Raw genomic sequence first — 25753 nt, 5'->3', positions numbered from 1 at the left:
AGGAAGTTTTAGGAGTCCTTAACTTGTATGCACGTTCTCTAATTTGTCCGAGTAAATGTTAGCAAATGTCTATAATACTGAGGTTTTTTCTTTTACCACCGATTGATGTGCCGTTTTGCAACCCTAGAAGAGAGCAATAATTATTCCTTCAAAACAGGTGTACTACATGTAATAATCTTGGTTACAGTTCTTGCGGATCTTTATGCTCTGTTGAGCGTTTCAACTTTAAAGTGCTCCCTCTCTCTGTTTGTCACAGGCCTGTTACATGTACGACAGGTACCTCACCTGAACTGTCTGGCAAGTCAACTCCCTGACCACAAAGACCTGGCCTTCAAGCTTAAGCGAAAACAGTTCACTATTGAGGTATGTTGACTCGGTTACCAAGTAAAGCTTTTTTTGTATAGCACCTTTAAAAACAGCAATTTACAAAGTGCTTTCACATACATAAATAGAAAATGCATACATATATACTGTATAAACAAAACAAATAATAATAATGGTCATATTTATATATTAAGAGATAAAAAGACGGCATCACATAAAAGCAAGTCTATAAAAATGAGTTTTAAGTAGAGATTTAAAAGATGACACTGAATTAGCAAGCCTTATCTCCACGGGCAGACTGTTCCAAAGCTGAGGTGCTCTGAAGGAGTAAGCACGGTCACCCCTGGTTTTGAGCCTCAGCCTCTGAACAGTTAAGAGAGACCCGCCCGCAGATCTAAGGCTGCAAACAGGCTCGTATGGGGTCAGCATGTCAGTGATGTATTCAGTGGCTAGACCTTGATGAGCCTTAAAAGTGATCAGTAAAATACTAAGTATACCCTAGGTTTTCTTCATAAGCAAAACCTAACCTTCACAGTTTTTTTGCTCTTGTATTATTTGTAATGACACGTCAGGCAGATTTGTTTTCTTTTGTTTTGTTGACCCACATTTATTTCTTTATTGTATGATCTCTTCTAACCGAAAACAAGAGCTGAATTTAAAGACATGTCATAATCCACATCTGTCGCCTATACTATTGTTCAGTTGGTCACATCCTTATAGCGGCGCTGAAATTAAGTCCTGATGATCCCGTGAAGTCTCAAAACTGTCAACCTTTGTTGACTTTTAGCTGTTATTGGGTGGCAAAATCCAAGGTGGAGCTATTGATTGCACACTGTTGCTGCCACACTTACCCCACGGTAACGTCAAGAAGAAAACCGGGTGAGACAAATCTATATGTGCATTAATAAGCAATGGCAAAAAAAATACTGGTGGTAGGTTAAGTTAAAGCTTCAGTGTATGACCTTTGTTGATTTTTGTTGTTGTCAGTCTCTGTCAAGCAGACTATCAGACCTGACTGAGACAGCATTTGTGTAGGCAAGAAGGTGGGGCAAGAAGAATTTATCCTGTCTAACTGCTATGTGTTTTTTTAAGCTGTTGAACTCAACTTCTGAATCGTTCTGTGAACGTCGCTTTGCGTTTTAATCCATTATTTCCATACTCCGACCTGTGTGCAGCCATTTCACTTTAATGTTTCTGTTGCCTCCATCTTTGTTGACATAAAACAAACTGCTTCCTGTGTGCAGGGCGGGAATGTTACCAGGCAAAACCATCTAAAAACACCTATACTAAGAAACGCATGTGTGTGGAGCCGATAGGCTTAACCTGTAGTAGTGTGAACTCATCTGACAATAGTTTATATATAATTTTGCATATAATTCAGTTGCACAAGTTGTTTATGTGGAAATTTCTCCAGCCATCTAAACACCATGCAAAGTAAAAGGGAGCAGCCCTAACACGGTTACACTTAACTATAACATTTGACACCACAATAGCTCTTAGGTGTGCATTTGGTACAGTTGTTGTTGCTGCTTATTGAGTGTGCTGAGGATGCTGTTTGTTCACTTCCAAGCTGGCACCACCTCCGACCTGTTGAGAAACAGGAGCAGTAAGCAGCAGCAGCGGCAGCTTGACCTCAAAGGCCTTTAAATTACTTCAGGTTAAGGTTAAAATGTGTTTTAGCCGCATGGCTTAATTGTCGCACTAGCTTGATTGTTTCGAGCCTGCATAGAATAAGCAGTTATCATAGCTTCATTCATTTGGATTTATGATTTTTCAACCTCTTTCTCTCCCTGTCAGACACATTCAATTTCCATGTGTCACATCTTTACTGTCACTCAGGGCAATCAATCTGTCATGGAACTACCACTCCAGGGACAAATTAAGGGGCCCCTCTTCTTAGCTGAGGCTCATGATTGGCCCTCATTACATTATCATTACCTTATCATACCCTGTGCTCCTTGGCTCTTAGTGAGTTCTATTGTCTCAGGCAGGAGGTAAAGGGGAGCAATGCTTCCCCCCTCTGCTTCTACATCCTATGGTCAGCCCCTTCCCATTTTTTGCCAGCCTTCACCATCCTTCCAACCTTTTCTTCTTTCTGCATTAGCCCTCTCCCCCTCCTTTCTCTGACCCCCCAAATAGGCCACTCTAGTATAGATTTATAAGGTCCATAAAAGTCAAGGTGGTTATCCTCAATGGTCTTTTAATTAGGCCTCTGTATTGGGCAGGCCAGGGGGCCGCAGTCCTAGCGCATCCTTTTACCTCCATGGGGCCTGGATACCGTGTCATATATCCTAGCAGCACATTGTTAAGCCCAAGCTTTGTCTGCCTCGCTTGTTGAAGGAGCTTTGCTGTATTTTTTTTGGGTGAACCATATACTCGTGTTGCTCTCAAAACGTAGCATCAAAATACATTCGAAGTGACTGAAAAAAGAGCTGTGATTGCTGACATAATAGAGTAATTAATATGAGATGTCAGTCACAGTGCTTGGTCATGACACTTTATGTGGCAGGGAAATTCCCAGAAACGTTGTATTATATCACCACTCAAGCATCAAATCAATCAAAACATGTATTACTCATTGTAATACACTGATATGTTCTCATGTTGTGTTCTCTGGCACAGTGATCAGCTGTCATTAATTTGTTAATCGCTTAAGTTGGAGATGTCACGAAGGTATGAGTGCATGTTGGCTCTTCAACCCTCAATGCGGAGGCATTGGCATACCTGCGTGCGTGTCAGTCAGAGCACTGCTGTTGTGCTCTCTGACTCGGCAACTCGTCATACACCATGTCTGACCTGTTGGTCAACTGCCTCGGTGGGCCTTTGATTGACACGTGAGATGATGATTGGATTCTAAGCCCAGTGTCTGACGTGTGACAGCACACACCATCCCTGCTAATCACTTCATTTACTCAAGCTACAGGACTTCTCTGCCTGGGGCCACATAATATAGCATTCTCTGACTGAGTTTGCTCCAGTTAGGTCAGCCTTCTCCAGCTTCTTTGCACTTTGCTCAACCTTTGACTCCTTTTGAATTATTTTTTGATGAGCAGCAAAATTTAGCTGCTCTCTGTAGACCATTTATCGTCAGATTAATTTTTGATTGTGGTGGTGATGACAGGTGATTGACAGTGCTAGCACCTCACCAGCTGGGATGGGCATTTAAACGTCTCCCCAATTGCATTGCAATTACTGAGTCACAGTGAAAGCTAATTTCTCTTAGTGCTGCTTGGCTCATACTGCGATCATACTTTTGAAGTTTGGGTGAGTTTTATTTGTTTGCTTGATGTTTCGCGTGCAGGTCGATCAAGACATGTAGTAAGGTATTTGTTAGGAATCATTTTGAAAAAAATGTAACACCTATTTCTGTACATTTATTCCCGACCACAACCCACTCACCTGCATCAAGGTTCTGTTGATTCTGTGATAAGGTAACCATGGTAACGGTTGACGTTTCTGAAAGTTCAAACTGCGGTTGATGAGCAGTTATTAGCCATGATGCCTGAGGCCAGAATTAACCCATGGCCCTGTCTGAGCAGGCAAGGGTAGTGTTAGGTGTTTAGACAAGATTAACACATACTCTCAGACACATACACAAACATTGCTTGCTCCCACACACATACACACGCATACAAATTGGCATTCGCAAAACAACACAAGTGCATACTTCTTGAGAAAGGCACGCACGCACATATGTGACACAAACTTTCACAATCACACTCGTGTGTGAGAAATTTCCCACACGCTAATCTGAAGCCGACATAGGCTTCTCTCATTAGTTTCACAATGCAAGGTGCTTTGAGGATGAAGGTCTGAAGAATGCAGATGGTACGCAATTACAGTCTCCTTACCTTTGTCTGACCCTTTAAACTGACAGGCAATTTGCCTGTGGGGTACTGGGGTGCTAGAGGCAGGTCATGGGGTCAAATACAGTATAAGACAGGGATTTGTGTCAAATTAGTCTTTTCTTAAATACCATTTGGAGGGTGTCTGTTGCACTAACAGCCATGTCACTGTGGCTGTGGAGCCTATACTCAAATATTGACCTTTAGGCACATTTTCCAGTCCTTGGGAACTTTAAATTGTATGTTAATGTTACTTTATATGGTTGTATTGGTTGTCATTTGAATTCCTTGATGCAGAGATTCAGTCAATATACTGTATAGGCCAGGAATCACAAGCTGATGATGGCTATGTTGGTGCTGGGTGTCCTGCATATTGGCGATAATTGGCGACTTTCTAGCTAATACAGAACTTTGAATTGGTAGCATGATTATAGTTGTATTAGCAAATGGCTAGCAAGAGTGTGTTGAGTTCTGCCACTCTGGATCATTCATGAAGTTGTGCCTAATGCGTGCCTCATCCCAGGCTCTACACCTCACCTGGGTATTTTGACATGTGAACACATTTGACCCAGAGAATCTCTGCCCACAGTAGACCCAGACATTTTCTGAATTTCATGTCATGAAATCTGCCACCACCTGCTGATCCATCTAAACCATGCACAGAATGTTTGTGCTTAAGGGCCCCAAAGACTTTTGGGATGGTGTGCCCTTGTTTTTGCCGAAGTTGAAATCAAGAGTAGATTCTTAAACTGAGTGCAGTGAAACCCCAGAGAGTGCAGGAAAAAGGCTCACAAAGATTATGGCTAAGAAATATAGAGTAGAGAAGAGTAAGACAAACTTAAGGAGTCCAAGGGAGGTGTGTGGAGTAGGTTAATGTCTCCTGGCATGTCCTCAAAACGTCTTTAAGACGATGCCTGTGTCTGCCCCCTGTTAAAGCCCGTGGGTGCCAAGGGAAGGGTGTTAATGGACTTATGTGAGGAACAGAGCGAAGAATTGGAGAGGGTGGGGGGAGGCATACGCAGAGAGGAGCAGTTAAGTGATTCTCAGGTCAGGTCTAATTAAAATGAGGGCTTTTCCTCAGAGGCACCAAACCGTCTTATTGAGAGCGAAATAAAAAGGGAGGGAAAGAAGGAATTGCAGAAGGCAGAATGAGTTAGACAGAGGACCCAGTCCTGTGGGCTTGTTTGTTTGTGTTCCATGCCTGGTCATATATCTGTTTCCCCTTGTCTTCATTAATACTAGAAAATATTATAATACTAAACTGGTCATTCAATAATGTACTTCCAGTGGTAGAGCACAATGCATATTTGCAGGATGACAATAAAATGTATATAAAAAGTAGATGCAGGTTAGGTTGTCTACACATCTGCATGTGATCCCTACATCTGTCTTGGGCATCAGATGCGAATGGACCTTTGGAATAATATTCCACTTTAATAATTTACACATCCTCCCTTGGTGCACACCAGCCTCTGTCGCATTTTTGGAATAGGGTGTGCTTATGGCTTCTGCATATATGAGAACGAGAGAGTGAGAGCCTGGTGAAGCACTGTCAGTGGCACGCAATTGTACCCCTCAGCCGAACGATCTCTAAAACATACGTCAGATTTGTATATATTATTTAACAGGGATTCTATCTACTCTGCAAATGTGCATGTGTGTGTTTGAGAAAAGCCCCAGCTTGAAAAGTCTAAGCTGAGTCTTTAGTGTGTATGTATGTGTGTGTGTGTGTGTGAGATGAACTGATGTTTGCTAATTGTTTTAATTTGGGCACAGAGGATGTGCTTCTTTTTACAAGGGCAATGTGCAGGAATGATTCAGTAAACAGGCAGTAGATTTTTTTTAATTGTCCAATGCCCAGGGAACAAAACAGAAGCACTTTGGTATGGTAGCGACAAAGCTCAGTAACAGAACATGTTGGACTTTGCCAAACGAGCTCCCCTCTGTACTACATCATCACAACACCCAGACATTTGTTGCAAAGAGACAGTGTTAAAGCAAAACAAAATGGCATCTGTGCTCCTCCTGCCAGACTGAGTAAGAGTGTGGTCTGCCTGGACTCGCCCTGGAAGTGAAGCTGTTTCATCAGTGATCAGTGAACCTTTAACATGGTCCATGCACCACTCAGCCCCCATCAGACCAGGCTGGCCGTGCTGGACTCAGACCTGATTAAAGTAGCTCTATTTGTCTTCACTTCCCTTTAGGGAGATAAATGGAAAGAGGCTGCAACTTGCATGCCACCCAACATCAATGAGGTCTCGTGGTGTTGTATTGTATGTGCAAGTGTGCTCGGAAAGGGCTCCATATTAGCATAATGGCAGTGACTGTGGAACCTCAGGCCCCCTGGTGCTGATAAACTGGGTCTTTTTCTTTTCTTTGCTGTATGATTGGTGTCTGAGTCATTTCATTATTATTTCCTTGTAGAAAATAGTGTTCTAATTTTGCCTCAGGTTTATGCACTTTTAGTGTGTCTTTAAAACTGCATAGTTTGTTTGTTTGTTTTGTCATGGTTGTGTAAAGCTAATACTTAGGGGCCGTCCACGCGAAAATTTGTCCTGGTGAAAGTTCTTTTATTGTACTAGCGTTTCATCCACACGGAAACGGCGTTTTTCAAAATGAAAAGGTAAAAGATTGTTTATGTTTTGTTCCATTTCTGTGTGAATATGGCCTTAGATGTTTTGGTATATAGGTGATATATATTCTGTAAGTGTGTGGGATTTATTATTATATATACATATACACACACACACAGAAGCAGAACTAAATGTGTTTTTCTCAATTTAGAAAAAGTCAAATAATTAGTCACACTGCAGATGAAACTGCACAAGATACCAGCTCAAAAAAAGCTGCGTGTTCAAACACTCAGTGGTCAGTAATTCCAATATTCAGCACTCTAATCAATGTCCATTCTAAAATTGCCTTGAAACATTGTTACCATTATTACCATGACTTGACTTGGTACTTTCAAAAGGCAGCAATTGTCCCATTTTTAAATGAAGCAATCTCCTCACAGCTGTTGGTCCACAGAGAAATTGCCATCATGGGCACAAACAGCTCCATGGCCTGAGTGGTTCAAAGGTGGAATGTTGATCCGGAGCAGGAGCATCAAACTCAGGAAGGCTCTCTGCTTGGGACCTAAAAATAACTTTCCCACACTCTCACCACACTGTGTCCTAGAGAGGCACAGCAGTGTGTGTGTGTGTGTGTGTGTGTGTTTTACTCTTTGTGTTCACTCAGTATTTATGTGGGTTATGTTGTTACTACATGAACTAATTTCAAAATGCTTATATTTTGTCAAATAGGGTGGAGCTTTTTATAATTTCCGCTTATTTTCTTGTAAATTTGATTTTTCTATTTTCCATTTGCTTATTCTATAAAGGAAAGGTTTTATCCCAATTATTTATACTTCTATGGAGCAAAGAAACCATATAATATTCACATTTAAGGGATTGAAAAATCAGACCGCTTTTTAAATTTTGAAATAAAAACACTCAAACTGATTATTTTATTATCCAAATAGTTGATGAATAATTTAGTGATCGATTAGTCATCGATTCATCGGTGCAGCCCCACTCAAAATAATGCATGAAAACATTGCTTGAGGAAGCTATAAACCTTGGCGTATCGATAAGAGATTCCGCAAATAAATGATGGCGTTTAGAAATCATGTGACTGAAATGCGTCTGTAGCTGTGGCATTTCTCTGTGCTGGAAAAGTGGGGAAATGATCTTTTACTAATTTTGGGGGAAGGTTTTGGTAAAATTTCTGTATATTGTAGTGGACACTGAATCAGTGACATTGTTTTGTGCATAATTTGCCAACATTGAGACAGTCGGCAACCTGTAGATGCTTCACAAAAGCTTACTTAGTACATTTGTAGCAGATGCCGGATCAGTTGGACACTTGTCAGTAATCCCTCAATGAGTCCTTCCTTGATGAAAACAAAATGTGTGGCTCTTGAAACTCTTACCTCTCTCTCCTTATCTGCAGGCAGAGCACAAAGGCATTTGTTTTAGCCAATCATGGGAGCTACTTAACCCCTGCTACTGTGAATATAGCTGTATTTAAAAAGGATTCACCCAACAGTCAACATAAGAGTTGTTTAAAATGGTGTTGACCATTGAGAGCAGTTGGCTAGCTGCTGAATCTAACAGTGCTCATGAATTTTACGAGGGCAAGTGTCCCAATGTCCTTCAGAGTTCACAGGTGGCCGTTGAAAGGCCAGGGCAAATGATGGAGGATAGTTAGGACACACAGAGTGCACTGAATAGACTTTAATTACCTCTGTAGATGAGTCAGAGGGCCACTGAAAGGACAAGCCTGCACTTCAAAAGGCAGGTTAGAGGGCAAGGTGCTGGCGCCTTATCGATTGTGGCCACATCCATGAGTCGGGGCTCCTGTGTGAGTCAGGGGTCTTGTTTTTTAGGCAGCAAAAATACAACAATTTTCTTTGTGCATTTCTGAGTGCATGCGTGTGTGTGTGTGTGTGTGTGTGCACGCTACCCAACACATATGGTGGGGGAGGCACTGGGTGGGAGAATACTCCAGTGTGTGGCTTAACCAAACTTTGCTTTTGTACCCAACAATGATGAGTGATGATGAGTGACAGGAGTGTTAGTAGTGGGATCTGGAGAGCAGAATGCACCTAAGCAGTGCCTACCCAAACCCACACAAAAGGCAGCAAAAGGTCAAATCTGAGCCAAGCTTCTTATCCGCTGGCTTATAATATTGCACCATGTAGTATGTATCACATAATGCACTAAGACATTTAATGTCTCTTTGCTTTGCTGAGGGTGACAAGCAAGTTGTTTTTTTTTTTCTTCCAAATGCTGTTTTAAATGCCATCCATGGATCGTTTCAAAAAGGGCTCAAGAATCCTCTTCTTCTGTACGGTATTGCTATCTGAAAGCGTTGATTTGGGGGTGTTATTGCATTGAACCCCTAAGATAATTTGAATATTTATTGCTTTCATTTAAACCTTTAATAGTAAAAAGATGGCAACAAGATGCTCCATTTCTTGGTGTAAGATCCTTCAATCAGTCAATAGACATTTATTATAATACTATTATTGATATTGACTATTTAAAAATTGCTATAATATATCACCCAGCCCTAGTTTCCTCTATGAAGCCAACAAATCTGCAAATCCCATCTCTGTGAAGCAAGTGAGACCACAACAGTTACTGTTCTTTTATTATGTAAAATCTTCACATTTTGCTTACACAGCCCAACTATACACACACACACACACACACACACACACACACACACACATACACACACACAATACGCCCCACTGCTAGCCAGGGATAAGGAAGACTTGCGTGCAACTATTTCCCAGGAGGCAGTTGCAGACTGAGGGTTCTGAGGCCCGGGGATGGCTCTAGATGGCGGTTAGCAAAGAAGCTTTTTTTGCCTGCTCTCCTCCTCCCCCTCCCCCTTTCTGAGCTCAGGCAGTGATCGTAATGGGGGGTGACAGCTCACCTCTCCCTAGCGTGCCTTCGGTCCTCGGAGCGTTAGAACCCCCCGTAAACCCACCACCACCCCCAAGTCCCGGAAGGCCACAAAGGTTACTCCATATGTTAGTCTGAGGATTCTCATGAACCTTTTTTTTGTTTGTTTGTTTTCTTCAGACAACTATACTTTCTGTCAAGTTTATATTAATTAAATTGCATCAAATTGTTGCATATATTCCTGCTGGTTTCCCTCATTCTAAATATGTTTGCCCAATATCTTTATATATGTATTTATTTTTTCACTTTCATCCTCTGACTTCTGTTCTTTTCTTCTGTGTGAGTTTCAGGTTGTTGGTGTAAAAAGTTCAATGGTCTTAAGTATTACATCAAGGTTTCATGTTTGGAGAGGAAATGATCCAAAGGCCTGATGTTGCTCACGATGCACTTTGTCCTAACAGGTTTAGGTTTTTATATTAGTGCCAGAAATATTGTTTTAACAGACATGATATTCCCATCATACCTTTGAGTGAGAACAAAAAAATACTGAATCTCCTCAAACTTTTCATGAAAGTAAACAGCCTTTTTTATGCACTCCCTTAAAAGCACCTTGACATTCAGCTGTCCTTGTTTGAGCTGTCTGCATCAACTGAGGTTTTGCAGGGAGACACGAGAAATGTAATATACAAATATATAATTACACCATGCATTAGATAGCACGTACTTGTGTATGTGTGAGTGTTGATGCCTATGCACCACATGGATAAGCGGCTAGGAAAATTATATAATGAGCAGTGTGTGTTCTGAGGAGGGTTTGCGTGCGTCGACGGGTGAAGAATAGCACACAAAAGCATGTGTCGTGGTGAATATTAGAGTAGGTTGAGTGTTAGCAAGGTCACTCTGTGCACAGAAGGAAGTGCTTTTCCATCTTAGACTAACTTGCTTCCCCCCCCACTCTGTTTCTTTTTGTCAAAGAGCCTCCACCCACTACTCCTTTTTTTTTTTTTTTCTTCATAAATCATATTCAGCTTTTTTAGAGTGTTGCTGTCCCAGTGTTCAAACCCCTTATTCCACATTAACGGCCTTCACGTGCACTGTTCTCACCTCATTTCGTACCAGACACAGAGTCAGCTTGGCGTCTTATAAGCTGCTGCCTGTTGTAAGTAGTTCAAACCATGGTGAACATTCAAGTTAAACTAGTCCAAAAAAAAGTGATCATTTGTGGATATTTGGACAGAAGTGTGCAGATAGCACTGCCGTGGGAATCGACATCCAAGAGTAGAACATGAAATGAGAGTGCCACTGGAGGTGTGATCTTCATCTTGACATCCCTTCCCCTGCTCGCTAAAGTGGAGTACCAGCCACGCCCCACACATACAGTATTACCCCATGCAATGTTAAGAGACACACTCGGCACCAACCTTGGTGGACACACACACACACACACACACACACACACACACACACACACACACACACACACACACACACACACACACATTTGTGGTGTCCAAGTACATTACCACTTCTGGCCTTAATGGCAGCCTACATATCAGAAAGGAGGCATTGGCCTAGTGTAATCTGACTTGTCTTAATTACAGACACTAACCAGTAATAGGCTGCTTCCATAGATATCAGCCATTAGAGTAGTGTCTCTGACGGGAGGAGTCTGATTGGCTATGAGGTCGGTGATAAAGAAGCCATGCCTCATTTACCTCCAATTTTTTGTTCACACATCCCTGTATTAAAGTCAAGCGTGAAGATGGCAAAGGCCTGTGTTAAACTGATTTATGTGCTCTCCTCTGTGGTGGTAGCTAATCTGCTCTTCCTGATTGCATTGTCAGCAATCGGTGCTTCCGTACAACTAAATGATTTTACTGGTTGGAAGTTATTTGAGCAAAGTTCAGAGTTTTCATTTAACCGTCACTCCTCTGAACTCATTGAAATTGATATCAGTTGCGCGTTTTGTTCCTTCTCTTCCGTGGTGTGATAAAAGAATCTTCCTCAAGCCTGAGGTGTCCCGTATAATTTCCTTCCAAAACCTCAGACCAAATGCACCTGTCAGCTCAAACATACTTGAGCAAGATGTTCTCCTTTCTGTCTGTACTTGTCTGACTTTTTTTCTCTTCCCTCACACACGCTCAACATGTGCCTTCCTTGAGAGTGAGCTTGGATGTTGTGATATACATTGATGAAAGTGATGACCAGGGGGATGTCGAAGGCAGAATCCCAATCCTTCCATCTCCTCTATTCACTCTGCCTTTGTTAGCAGCATGAGACCTGATGACTTGAAATGTTTGAGTAATTCCGAAGACTGATTCGCCATCTCTTTCAAAAACCATAAAACAAAGTCAAACCATTAAAGATAATATACCCATTATTAGTATGGAAATTAGAAGCCAAATGCCATGGAGTACTGAAAGCTTGTCACTTGAGTGACAGTTGAAGAAACTCCTAGTTCAGTGCACTGTATTTAAGATATGTTTGATGTTTTTCCACCTCCATATTTGGCATATTATCCTCGGGTGGTAGCTCACACCTTGTTGGTATTTAAGACAGATTTTTTTTTTTTTTTGCAAAATATTACCAGATCATGGTGGCGGTTGCATTTGAGGGTGCAGCTCCCTCATAACGGGGAGGTGTCGTCTGCTGACAGATCACTGTCTGGATGAGAGAGCACAGCAGCATCCCACCTCATTACCGTAGCAACGCACTAACCAAGGGACCGACACACTGCTCGCTGTGATTAAGATGTAAATTTCCTCTAATTGGAATGTAAATTCATACATTTATATGAAGACGTCAGCTGTCAGATTGCAATATTGTGGCCTTTTTTCCTCCCTCTCCCCTGTTCCCCAGGCAGGGACTAGATGCCTGTAATCTGTATCATACTCCCGCAGCCCATCTTGGGATTTACCGTTTGTTTAATGGCGGGCCCATTGTCCTGCTTCCAGCCTGTCATTGTAATGCTTCCCATTCATGTTTCTGTGTTTTGTTGCAGTCTGATTTGCTCTTGCTACCTGTGTTTGTTCCTCCATGCATGGCTGAGCCGTCGGGGCTTTGGGGATGGGGAGGGACTTGGAGACAGGGCTGGGGTCATTGGATGGCCGTATTTTGTGTGTGCATCGATTACTTCTGCTGAATGTTCCTCAATGCAAATAAGTCTGCCACTTTGAGAGGAACCGCATGTATCTGAAGTAATTAATTTTACCCTTGAATGCCAGCTGTGGTGTTGGTTTGATGTGTTCCAAATTGAGCTTTCTCACCAAAAAGGTGTTAATTTAGGGATTTGGCAGATGAAGTAAACATGTTTGCCAATGTATATAAATCCTATATAATTGGGCTGCTTTTTTTTGTGTGTGCGTGTGTCCTGCTAATTCTGAGATTGTTGTCATGGAGGATTATGAGGTTACATAGTGATATAATACAATGAGAGTCAGTCACGTTTAAAGTGACCCAGCACAATATTATGACATAAAAAGGATCTTTTGAGTGTGTGGATAAACAAATTAAACTTGAATCATGCATCTTTCACAACAGATCTGAACAATTGAGTATTGCTTTATTTACATGCATACTGACAGTCAAACCGTGCAAGGCTCTAGACAGGAAACTTGTACCATTCACACAATACATGCCTGAACAGGTCACGCACTTAAAGATCCACGAGAGCAAAAGGACTACACCTGAAAAATGCCACACCTGTTGTGTTCGAACTAATCGTCTGTATGAGAAAGTAGAAGATGCGAATAGTCTTTTTGGCACATCTATCTTTCTTCATTAGCATTACTAATTATATCACTAGCAAATAATTATGGCTAATGTTGTGTTGCTTCATTTTATGTTCAGAAATTAATTTGACTTTAGAGTTCAGACAGAGGTCACCTTTCCACAAATTGTATGTTGATGTAAAACAGTGCACCTTTAGTTTTTATTTTATTTCATCCCCGTTATTCTTATTCAAGTAATTGTTCAAGGTGTGATGTTTCAGACACAGTCAGTCCCAAAAGTTGTGAAATTACCCACAAAACAATCTACCTTGCATATTTCCATGGACATATTTGATTTTAGGTGAGGTGGGCCGTCCACCATTTTAACTTTATCTCTATGACACTGCACATTTCTGTCATCACGATATACGAGCCATATCACCATAGTTGCATACGTAGGTGTTGGTGAGGTTAGGGCAAAAAAGAATATAGGTCGTAATTCCTTTTGTTAGTACACTCAAACAATGTGGTTTTTTGTACAGACGTTTGTGGCCCAAGTTGCACTGCTGACTGTTTTCAGATATGAACTTCTCAAAGTGTCCAGTATCTTGAGTTTGTTTTTTGTGTGTGATGAATACATCAGATTTTCTGGGCCAGACGCTTTTAGGGCGACAGTAGAATCTTCAGAGCATTCAAGTCGAGGGGGTGGCGCCTTGCTTCAGCATACAAGAGTCAGGACACTTGTTCGCTCACTCAGCTTTCCCACAGGAGCTTTTCCTCCTGTGGTCTCACATTTGCACAGCTCCACTTGATATACTCCAGAAAATGTTTGGACTTCAGTGCATGTCTGAAAGCAGCTTAATTAGCACTTAAAATGCATAATTCAAAATTATAAAAGTATAACTGGGAGATCCTGCCCTCTTTTTAATGAATATGAACTCAATTTTTGTGTAGATTCCTGTTTTTAAGCATCTCTGGTTGTGCACTTGAGGATGCTACACATCTACAGTACATTGCTGTCAGGCACAGCTTTGTGTGTGAAATCTCACAGGTCACGCAAACCTTTTTGGAGTTTGTTGTTGGCACATATTCCAGGGCATTTTTACATGCTTTGAGAGAGACCAGTAAAACTTAAATATCATAGGTCTGTTTGTGTTTGTGCGAAGTAAGGTAATTAAAAATGGTGGAACTCTCAGGAGGTGAGGAGAAGGGGCCCTTCTGTTTTTACAGTCAGGTTTTGTTAGCTGCACCTGTTTAAAAGACACAATGGTTAGTAAAAGGCCAGTAGGTCTGTCGGTGACAGAGTCTGGGTTTCCCATGAAGTGTGATTGAGGGTTGAGTTGTACACCAGGAATCCTGACAATGCTGCCACAGCATGTTGACACTACTCCACCCACCTGTGGTGCCATACATACACAGCATTCCCTCCCTCAATTATCCTTCCATCAGGAAGGAATCCTAATAAACCTGCTCCTTTCACTTCCCTTCAATCCATCACCTTCTGTTGATTAAACCGAGTCAACAGTGTGGAAATCTCACAGGTTCACAGCCGTTTATGTCTGTTTACCAAGAATCTGCCTCTGGTTAGATAAAACAGACAACTCTAGTCATGTGGGTTATTTTCATGTCCGGGATGTGCTTGTACATCTTGGTGACTGCAGAGCAGCAATTAACTTCCTGATGCACCTGCTTTCCACACAACTCCACTCATCCTCTGACTCTTCAGGTGTCTTCACTTCCTGACTCTTCAGGAAGTGAAGAGAATTCATTTGAATGTTTTCAATTACTTCAAAGTGTTATCAAAGCAAAGTGTTTCTGAAACTCCGTCCTCTTCACATAGTCTTTAAGAAAAAATACTGTTAATACAACAAATAAACAGAATGATTTCCTGGACCGTGTTCGTGCAGTACTATATCGGTGTCTTCACAACTAGCCAAAGTTAGTGAGCAAGTAAATAATACTGGCAGAGCATGTGCTGCCAAACTCCCAGTCCCAGAGAGCGATGTGCATTTCTGCTTGTGCGCTCATGGCCCTGGTTCCGTTCATGCTAAAATAAGAGTCCACATCAGTCTAGCATTAGCACGCATACTAGCCTCAGTTTCTCTCGTTTCATTTGTTCGTCCTTGAATTCTTTGAGCGATGGCTTGTCTGTGTGTTGGTACCAGCGGACCTCCTCACAAAACCCTTGAGCAAGCGTCCAGTGTTACTGTCATCATTGTTTTTTTGTCAAGTGCATGATGCCAACACAACCGGAAAGCATTGTGCTACAGGGAGTTGAGCAGTCGATGCAGTCACAAAATGCGGATTTGCTCACGCACTCCGCCCCAGACATGGCGGGGGATGATGACGACATTTCCGTCATGCAGAATTCTGCAGATATGCCGAAGTAGAAAGTACTTCCAAGGCCTAAGTGTTGCTATTTTGTTAAGACCCTAAATTTAATGATGATAGTATTTTATACAGCTTGTCACAAATTAATAAATTCCCCTGGCTCTTTTACCACACAGCACTACACAACTAAGCAGGCTTGGCTCACCACAGTCACAGCACAGAAATACAGTTCAGGAGATGGTGTAAGCAGGAACTGGGGCAGAGAGGAAGAGAACCATTTTGTCCCCCAGGTATGACAGAGTCACTCAGGCAGAAAGATTCCACATGGAAGGAGGTGGGCAGAGTAGTGGGGGGGTGACATATAGGAACTCTTGGCTTCCTCTCTCGTTTGTGCCCCCTGAAAACACATCTGTCTTCCTTTCTCTGCCACACACCTTCTCTGCATCCTTTGCTCACCTTGTCTCTCCAATAGAGGTTTTTTTTTTTTAACTTTAAGCAGCTGTTTAAATTGTTTTCTCATATGTTGGGAACCCACAAACTGTAGTTCTTGTCACATGTCACTTCTGCCATAGTTATGAAACCTAATGCACTTGTTTTTTCTTTTTAGGTTCTGTGTTCTTTGGCCTTCACAGTCACTGCTCTTACCGTTACCCCCAAGCGGTCCATCTTAACATGCAAATATGTGTCTGCTCCACAGTGATCACCATTATATTCTGTGGCAGAGTTATCTCATGGCTGCATGCATTAAAACAATTAAACTTTGCCCCTCCCCCATCACAACAATCATTTGCGGATGTGTTGGGTGAAATTTAGCAAGAAATTATCATTTTCTGAATCACTTCACTCTGCTTGCTCGTGTTTGTTTCATTCTTTCTCTTTCTTTGCGTCGTCTTTGAGGTCTTTAAAAGACCCCGAGCCCCCTGCATGTTCTCCTTTTTACTTCTTTTCTCTGTACTTTTTCTTCATCATTATCCAACAGCACTTTTCTGTGCGTGCAAATGCTTTCTGAACGGCATCCTTTCTTCCCTTTCAGGCTGGATGTCATTGTTGCTGCCTGTGGGCTGGGTGTATTTATTTAGGGGTAATTGGTGTGTGGATGAGTGAGGTAATGAGGTGCATCCACACTTGGCTGCTCCCCTCCCTGAGAGCCTGAGACAGACGTAGCCTTGCTGAGCTCCAACTTGAGCTGTATCACACGGCTGTCTCCTCCACACAGGCCAGAATGGCTTTTTCATACCCAGGTGGACAAACACAATCGCTGGAGCTGATACCTCAATGAGGCGTCTGCAGTGTGAAGTGGTGTTTTTATGTGTGTGTTGGTGTGTGCGCGCGTGTGTACGTGTGTACTCGTGCATGACTACATATCCTTGTGTGTGTACATGTGCGTGTATTTGTTGGTGGAGAGAGAGGGAGAGAGAGAGAAACAGTGCTTGGTTGTTTGCCTGTCTCTGTCTCGAGTCGGTGGTTTTCTTGCAGCCTGTGTTTGTATTTTCCCTGTGTGTTTGTAAGTGCATGTATATCAGGCTGAGTGGGTGTTCAATGGAGCTCAAGGAGGACCTTTGGCTCTCGTAGCCCCCTGCCAACCTCAAACTGCCCCTGATGTCCTACAGAGTTACCTAATGATTTCACTTACACCTCCCTTATCTGTCTGGCCCGTGTGGCAGCAACCGTCTGACGGTTCTGCCTTTACATGCCATTTGCTGCCTCATATCGTGTGAAATGCAATTGCACAGCTCCAACTGTAGCCAGAGTACGGGGATCTCCCTCCCCTCTAACACTGTATCTCCCTCTATCATTTCCCTCCATTTGTAAATACAAACACTTCGAGCGTCATATTTTTCTCAGGGCAATCTTGGAATTTTGTATTTCTTGTTCCCTAAAGTGAACACTTCATTTCTTCCACTGTGCGACACCGTTTGAATGAGCTGCAGTTTGAAACAGCTAAAGTTTTTGTAATAGGAACGCTTGGATGTTTGAAGCTGCCCACAGGTGTTCAGCAGATAATTTTATGCATAGATTGTTTTGTTGTTATCAGGGTAATTGGTGTAGACCTGCCAGCCTTTGATAGACACACAATTACTGTATGTGATGCAAAACTGGACTCATTTTAGGGCAGGATTTTGAGTTGCTAATGGTGCCTCATTCAGCTTTGGGCTGTCCCCAAAAGTGCCGGGCCAAATCAAACACACCGCTCCAGGGTAATTGAGGCCCTCTCGGCACCCCCTGCAGTGAGCAAGGCAGAACTGTAATCCCCTGACAACTCTGACTTGGCCCCAATCTGGCAGGCCGCCCATTTCCCAGCAAAACGTCTAACTCGGCATCAGAGAGAGAGAGAGAGAGAGAGAGAGAGAAGAAGTTGGATGGAAGGGAACGCTTTCCAATTTCGCTATCCTTTTCAACTCGGCGGCCTCTCTCATTCTCCGTACCTACACTTAATTTTTTTAACAGTTTACACTTCATAGAACATAATTGGATACTAATTATCAGCCACATCACCGTCAAATGTTTCTCATTCATCTTGTGAATGTTTTTCTGTTTTTTTTTTATATAAAAACTTAAACCATCTTAATGGCAGAAATATGTTCACCTTTCATTTTAACATTTGTTTCTTGCCAGTTTCCCAACACCCTTATAAGCTGAAAAGTCCTTTAATTACAGGCAATCTAAGCATATTTTAGTGTGAATTTAAATTTGTTGCTGTATTAAAAATAGGAAGATCTACTAAATCATCTACTGAGGTTTTTCCTTCTCGGGTTTTCTCAAAGTTCCCAAAAACATCTTCCCCACAAAAAGCACAAAAAAACCCACTGCTGTCAAAACAATGCCAAGTGAACAGGTGGTGAAATAACCTGAACTGCGAAGCCTCGTTGGCCAATCCGAAGAGATATAAATGTTAAAATTCCACTTTGGCTTCATGTGATGCAATCACACAACAAATCACGCAATTTGTCTCTTTGACAAACTACCATCTTCGGTCACTGTTGTGTGCCCTGAATGTTCATCGTTCCTCCATGTCAGTGTTTTTCTTGGTGGATCTTTTTACCTCATAAATGCATTCTCACTATAGCAGTAGTAACAGCTTGTTATTATTGTCTAAGGTCCTCGTTTATATATTCTAAATTGTAACTTCTTACACAGCCAATAAATAGTCGCTACACTTGTTTATTGTAATCTGATTTAACATAATCTTGATCCACTTTAAGAAGCTAAAACAAGTTAATCCTGACACTCTGTAACAGTTTTCTGTTTCTGTTCTTATGTGCTGTTAATACTTAATGTAACACTTTTACACCATCAAGGGAAAGTATAAATCTGCAGGATCAAATTGGATTTTTGTTTCTAAACTGCCAAAGAGCTGCAGTCCTTGTGCTGAAAAGTCTACATTTTTAATCTTGCCGTAAGATGTTTTTAATGGAGTACTGCCTGTTGGATGTCATAATCGCAACAAATTTAACAAAGGAATCTGCACATTCTCTTCCTCTTTTTTTAACGGAAAACTTGTTTTTATTTCCATATTTTTCAAATCCACACATTCACAATGTTACCAGTGTCGGTTGTTTGTCGGTTGTTTACAAAGAGGATATCATCCCAGATTTTATATTTAGCATGTATTCTCCCCAGGCGCTGGCTCACTTTTTTAATGGCTTTAGTAATGCTTCACAATTAACACTCAGCCTATGCTCTAGGTTAGGTAATAGCTGATGAGATTCAGGCTAAATTTGAAAACACAAAACAAGAATTCCCCATCACCCACAGTGTGTCATGGACCTAGAGGTGATGGGGGGGAAATGGAAGGTGGTGAATTTTTTGACAATGCGGCCGAGGTGATGTCTCATTCCCTCTGACATCTCCCAACACCCTAAAGGTGGCTTTGCCAACAGTCTACCCAGGAAGCACCTCACCTAGTTGTGGCTAAATATACTCAACCACCTGCCCACAGGGACCTCACCGGTGAGGAGAGCAAATGCTGAGGTGGAGTGGAGGGTAAATATGGAGCGAGAGGAATGAGAGGTTGACGAAAACTGAGGCCCTTTTCAGACCTGGCGGTAACGTCCATCTCAGGTGATTTGAGTATGTCAGTTAACACCTGGCAACAGAATGCATCTCCTCATGAGTCTGATTGAGTAGTCCAGTCAAACATTCACAGCTCCGAAGTACAGATGTGGATGTGCCTTTGACCACCACATATGGAGATGGTCTGAAAAATGCTTTATTTGTGTTTTTGCTGCTGTAATGATTGAAGTTCCAAGTGTGTGGGCTCAGCCATGTCTTACCTTTATATGCATCAAATTATAGAGGAAGAGACCTCCAATACCACGACCACCAGCAATGCTGTTACTCAACTCTTCCCAGAAATCTGTGTAAAATTTGACAGAAGAAATTTATATGTCCTCAACTACAACCACATCCAATTCAATGTAACTTTCCTATGATACATCTGTACCAGTGGTGATGGAGGTTTTCAGTCAATCGATGGAACTAAATCATTTCACTCCAAAAAAAATGCCCGGACAAGTTAACTAGGAGCAGATCTTGAAAAGCCCCAGGCATTTGTTATTGCATTTATTCAACCAATATATTTCCTAAAACAGCTATTTTAGTTTATGTCCCACATTTGTTGCTTTTTCAGTGGATTTGTTTCATTTTGCTACATTAACTTTCAGCTCTTTTTTGCTTTATTATTTCGCTGCAGTGTTATTACATTTGTATGGGTGGGCAAAAACTCTAATCTCCCCCTTGGAAACTAAACTTTTTATACATTTACTGAAAAGGCTGCATGTTTTGAGCTCTCAAGACAGACAGTTGAATTGAATGGTAACAACTCTAGATGCTCCCCAGTGGCAGAGTTCAGGCTGTCTGCCTGTGGGATGATGTGGAGTGAATGGCCTTAGCGGCTCTAGGCTGGTCTATGTGTGGCCCGGCTGGTCCAAGTCAGCAGTAATGACTGGCTTTGGCCAGCATGCCTGTTAATGTGAATGGGGTTACTCTGGGCAACACCTTTTCAGCTGGGTCCTATGAAGTCCCCAGTATGGTGGTCTTTGTCCACACAAGGGCTGTCCTCTCAGCAAAAAGGGCTTCTTTTTTGTGAGGACTATCAACTGGTGATGGATTATACCCACCCCCCTTTATTCATCTAGGCAGACGAACAGACACAAATGCATGCAAACATAGACGCACACTCTTGTGCATACGTACGACCACAAAGGCGTCACAAGTGTGATCAACACATCAGCACATTATTGCACACAGTTGTGTCGTAATAGTTCAAATGCACTGTGAGTCCACCTCTGCATGTGTATATCACATACTTTCATTTATCATTTCCTCGTCATGTAGGTACATTAGAGTTATTTGTCTTCCTTCGTTTATATTTGTTACTGTTACCTTTTCTTCAGTTTTTCTCTCTTAATAATTATCTCTCATGGAGCACTCGCTAACATTTGTTTTTTTGTCTGAAGAAGAAATTGATACAAGTTACGTTCGCTCCCAGGTCATATGACTCTGAAAAGGACACAGGATTTATATGCTCTGATAAGAGCTGTAAAAACTGTTACTTTGATGTCAACACCATTTTCATCATGTGTTTTCTTTATGCTTACTCACCTAGTCTGTAGTATATCTCAGTATAACCGAGGGAGGCCTAGTTCACATGTAAGTTGGTATTTTTGAAAACTGAGACTTCCTCCTTCGGGTTTTTAAAATATTTCTTTCCACACACGCTAAGTTATCAAAAACATCCTTGCTGATATAAATGTAACTGTAAAGCCGTCATGGCCAATCATGAGCGAAAATAGACAAAACCTATTCCATTAGGCAAACAAAAATAAATTGTATCCATATATGTATGTGTAAGTACATTAAAATTCCAATAAGCAGTACAAACACTAGCACAGGTTTGGCTACATATGATGCCATTACACCACCAAAAACTCACTTTTCCAAAATTTGTGTTTGAGAGACCTGGCCCACAATTTGCGTGTGTATTAAAGGCCAAAACGCAGAGAAAATACTCCTTTTTCAATAATACCTGCAGCATGCTGCCATATCCGGCTGCCCTTTTGTGGCACCAAGCAGGGACAAAGCAAATATTTTTCCTATAGGGCTTGTGGCACTCAGTGCAGTAAAGCTACATGCAGGAAGTAAAAGCAAGTAAGCAGGTGGTAGCGGTTGAAAAGCAAATATCACTGTGTGTGTTGTCATCCTCTGCCTCCTGTTGTCGATGACCTGATTCTTGTGCTTGGCGCTTCATTCAGTTCTGGTCTCTCCCAAGCACAACATACTATTCCCCTGTCAAAGTTATCACCCCCCCCTCCCTCCTCCCTCCCACCCACCCACAGGGTCAGTCACTTACACAGGCTGACACAGTAACCTCCAGATGACCTTTCGCTTTCAAACATTATGCCTGTAAACTCTGTGATCTCCATTACCACACAAACAACGAGAGAGACTGGGTTTCAGAGCTAAGTCGTGATGCACTGCTACGTGTGCTTGTGTTGTAAATGCCTCTGTGTGACACATACACAGGGGAGTAACAGTCCCTCTGTCTTTTTGTGCATACTGTAGGTTAGCACACTAAGTGCAACCCAGAAAAAGAAACATAAATAATACATGGGCAAATGTAATTTGTAAAGTGTCTGGCTTTCTGTGATTAAAGCAGTAGCAGAACTAAATATCTTAAAAGAATAATGTGAAAATGCTTGGAAATATCCATATTTGCTTCCTGGGTTTGGAGGAAAGTGCAAAGGAAATAAAAAAGGCAGCGGTAACGCAATATTATGGATGCTAACTGCCTCAAAACACTAAAGACAAAGAATTAAAACTCTGTGCTTTTTCAATGTTTCACCCAGGTGTGATTATAACAGGGCATCTATAGCACTAGCAAACATGATCCCAGCATAAGTGTCAGGGTTTTTTAACCTGAGCATGTTGATATCGGAGTCATGGTTTGAGGGGTAAAATGTGTGTTTGAGGCACAAGAGGTCCCCCAGATATGCTGTCATAACCCATGCAGCCATACTCTTTGCTATGGGCCTATCTCCAGTGAAGGCAGCGCTTAGACATGTTTGTACTCTTCACCCTCTATCCCTCTCCCTTACTCTCCAGGCACCATGTCACTTCAGGGGTGGACCAGCACTCGCTGGCTGTGCCCAAGTCCATAACACCAACTAACCCCACCCCCTTACCACCCATCACCACTGGGTTCAATGTGCCCTCACCCCCTCACACCACAGTGCCCACGGTCCGTACCAGCGCCGCCCTCCAAAGAGAAACAAAACTGAACTGAAAAGAGACAAAATGGCGTTGCTTGTCCTGTCAAAGCTCCTGACAGGCCTGAGTACAGGCCCTCAGAGGAGAGTTCAGCTGAAGATGATGATGAGGGAGATAACAAGTCAAGTTGTTTTTTAAAAAAAAAACACAATTACACTTTGGCCTGCGTTTGCCCGTATCTCGATTCCCGTGTATGTCATGTTTCGTAACATGACATACTATCAAATGCTGTTTTACATACGTGTGTGGAGCGTGAAAGGGGGGAAGTGAGCAGCCAGTTGTTGTTGTTCCAGAGAACAGAAACTAACATTCCATTAAGGTTAAAACAAAGCTTTGAGTACTGTCAGCTAATCAATTTCCTGTTTAGACATGTTCGCTTTTTAATGAAATTCAGTCATTTGTTAGTCTGGTCCCATTCTTCCAGTGTTGGGGAATATAATTACACTCAAAATGCTTACTCATCCTTCTGCCTGCCTACTCTGTCACATGCATTATCCCTGAAGCAGAAGAGATGAGGAGCCCGTGTCTGTATTTGTCTGTCAGTCTGCTTGACTATGTGTAGACCTGATTTTTCAAACTATCTGGGCTCAGGCGGCAGGTGACCGTCGCCCAATTACCAAAAAAGAAATTTGAGACTTGCTCTGGTGTATCTGTGTTAATTAAGTTCAAAATAAATAGATGATAAACACTGTAATCTCCAGAACGTAAAGAAGGCACGTCCTTAATCCCTTAAATGTAATGACATATTTTTGAAAAAGGAAAAAAAAGAAAAATATGTGAAAGACAATGAGCAACATGAATGAAAAAAAAAAAATTAACTCTAACATGACAAATAGGGATTGCAACTTCCCCAGTCAACAGGTTATTCTGAATGTAAGGCCAGGGATCATGTTGCAGTCCACCACAATAGAAGAGGAAGGCAGAGCTTCTTCTCGCTTTTGTTAAATGCAGGTGGGCTAGAGTTCCCAAAGTGATGGGATTTATGCTTGGTTGTTTCAGCTTTTTTTCTTTCTTTTTTTTCTCTTGCAGGGTGGCGGAAGTATTCTCTAAAATTACCTGCATAAATGTGATGACAGTTTGCTTCTCCTTTTTTTAAAAAAAAAAAACACATCATCATTTCATGTGGGTTTTTTGTTGTGCCGAAAGTTAATCCGAGTGGTTCCAATAGGTTCAGCAAATGATTTCCCACACAATGCAGTGTAACTTAAGAGGTGTGAGGGATTATGGCACTGGGAGGTGATTTAGCTTGGTTTAGTGACTGGATAGACCAGCAAGTCTGGGAAATTTCTACCAATTCTTTTTTTTCTCTTTTTCCTGCTACCATTTTGACCCTCGGCGAGTTGTAGAAATAAGACTGGAAATGGAGGACACTGACCTGTTGTCATGGACAGACGTTCACATTAGTTTACAGTGGCTGCACTGCAGCTGTGCTGCTCAGAGAAATGGAATTGACAAAAGGTGTTGCCTCTAGTGTGACCACTATGAATACAGGACGTGGTGCATATGTTCTTCTACACTTGTTCTGCATAAATACAGCTACAGAAATACCTTATTCATGCATGGCAGCGCATGGCTAGATTGCGTCTTTGTTGTGTCTGTGCGGTTGTAATAACTCCCGCTTAGTTGTACAATGTTTACTTTCTCGTTTCCAATTTACTTAATAGAGCTTATAATGTGCTGACCAAATTACAGCACTTGTTGGGTTAAGTAGGTGTTTATGGTAAATATCGTGTCACTCCATTGAGCATGTTCCCACATCACCTAATCTGATTGGAACAGCCAGACCAGTCGTCATATGTTCCAACAAGGTGTTAAGTTTCCCATAGTCCTAAGCTGTACAGTGACACGGGCCATTTGAAAGTGTGGCTAAAACTCTATGGAAGAAATGACTCGTTAAATTAGCACCTAATACTCCGGTCATTAGCAAGCCGTTACCACCAGTGGAATGCCTTTGATGGTACTGCTTTGTGTGTTTGAGTCTCTTGAAAGCTTGAGCTTGAAAAAAAATGGATATCTGGATCTTTAATTATAACACACCGTTGTGCACATAAGTGAAACATAAGGGAAAAAAACACCACAACTGCGATTTTATGCCCTCTTTGACCCATAAAACTCTTACTGTTGTATGTGTAGATTGTAGCCGTGCAATTACAAGTGGCATGAAACCCCGGTACTCCTTAAGAAGCAAGTCTTTGTGGTGTTTAGTAAGCTGTAGGGAATTGTCCGTTCTGGGGAGATATTAGTAACCCTCTTAGGCAAAGCCAGTCTGTGGGCCAACCCTGAGGGCTCATTTCAAGTGCTTAGCACTCGTTTGGAGCTTTGTCACCCCTCGCCCTGTTGCCAGCATGGCCCCAGCCCCTCTGGCTGAGGAGCGGAGCTGAACCGCAGATCTTTTTCCCCTTTCCCGCCACCAGGGAGGGAACACAGACATCACACATACAACACACACATATTCACGGTAACATTGTGGCACACAAGTCATTTTCACAGTCCCCAGTACTGTGCCATAACCAATGGTCTACTTTCCCGCCGTCCACTCTGATGCAGCTCCCCCCCTTCTGTCACTCTCTCGCTTATTTTTTCCCCACTTTCTCCACCCTTGTGAAGGTTGCCAGGCAGCAGGGAAAGACTTCACACACATACACCCCACTATGCCTCTGAGGGTTTTCCGGATGTCTTTGCTTACATCATGGAGTGTGCAGGTCGTAGGGAAGCAGATTCCCTAACTATGTCTGTCTAAGTCTTACTCTGACCTCCATTCATTTGGTGTCAATGCGAATGTCCATGGTGGCCCAACATTTGGCTTATCTCCGCTAAAATA

At 42.1% G+C, this 25753-nt stretch overlaps 1 protein-coding gene across 2 annotated transcripts in view; it reads left to right on the top strand.

The window, feature by feature from the left end:
- Positions 1-25753, top strand: part of elp4 (elongator acetyltransferase complex subunit 4) — a 50356-nt gene that overhangs the window by 20820 nt on the left and 3783 nt on the right. For both annotated transcript variants that reach the window (XM_044030935.1, XM_044030936.1), the window contains one exon: positions 257-363. In XM_044030935.1, coding sequence (XP_043886870.1) covers positions 257-363 — 107 coding nt within the window. The remainder of the gene's footprint in view (positions 1-256; positions 364-25753) is intronic.

This window comes from Solea senegalensis, linkage group LG7, assembly GCF_019176455.1.
Source record: "Solea senegalensis isolate Sse05_10M linkage group LG7, IFAPA_SoseM_1, whole genome shotgun sequence".
Classification (NCBI taxonomy): domain Eukaryota; kingdom Metazoa; phylum Chordata; class Actinopteri; order Pleuronectiformes; family Soleidae; genus Solea; species Solea senegalensis.
This window is presented reverse-complemented; position numbering and strand designations above follow the sequence as displayed.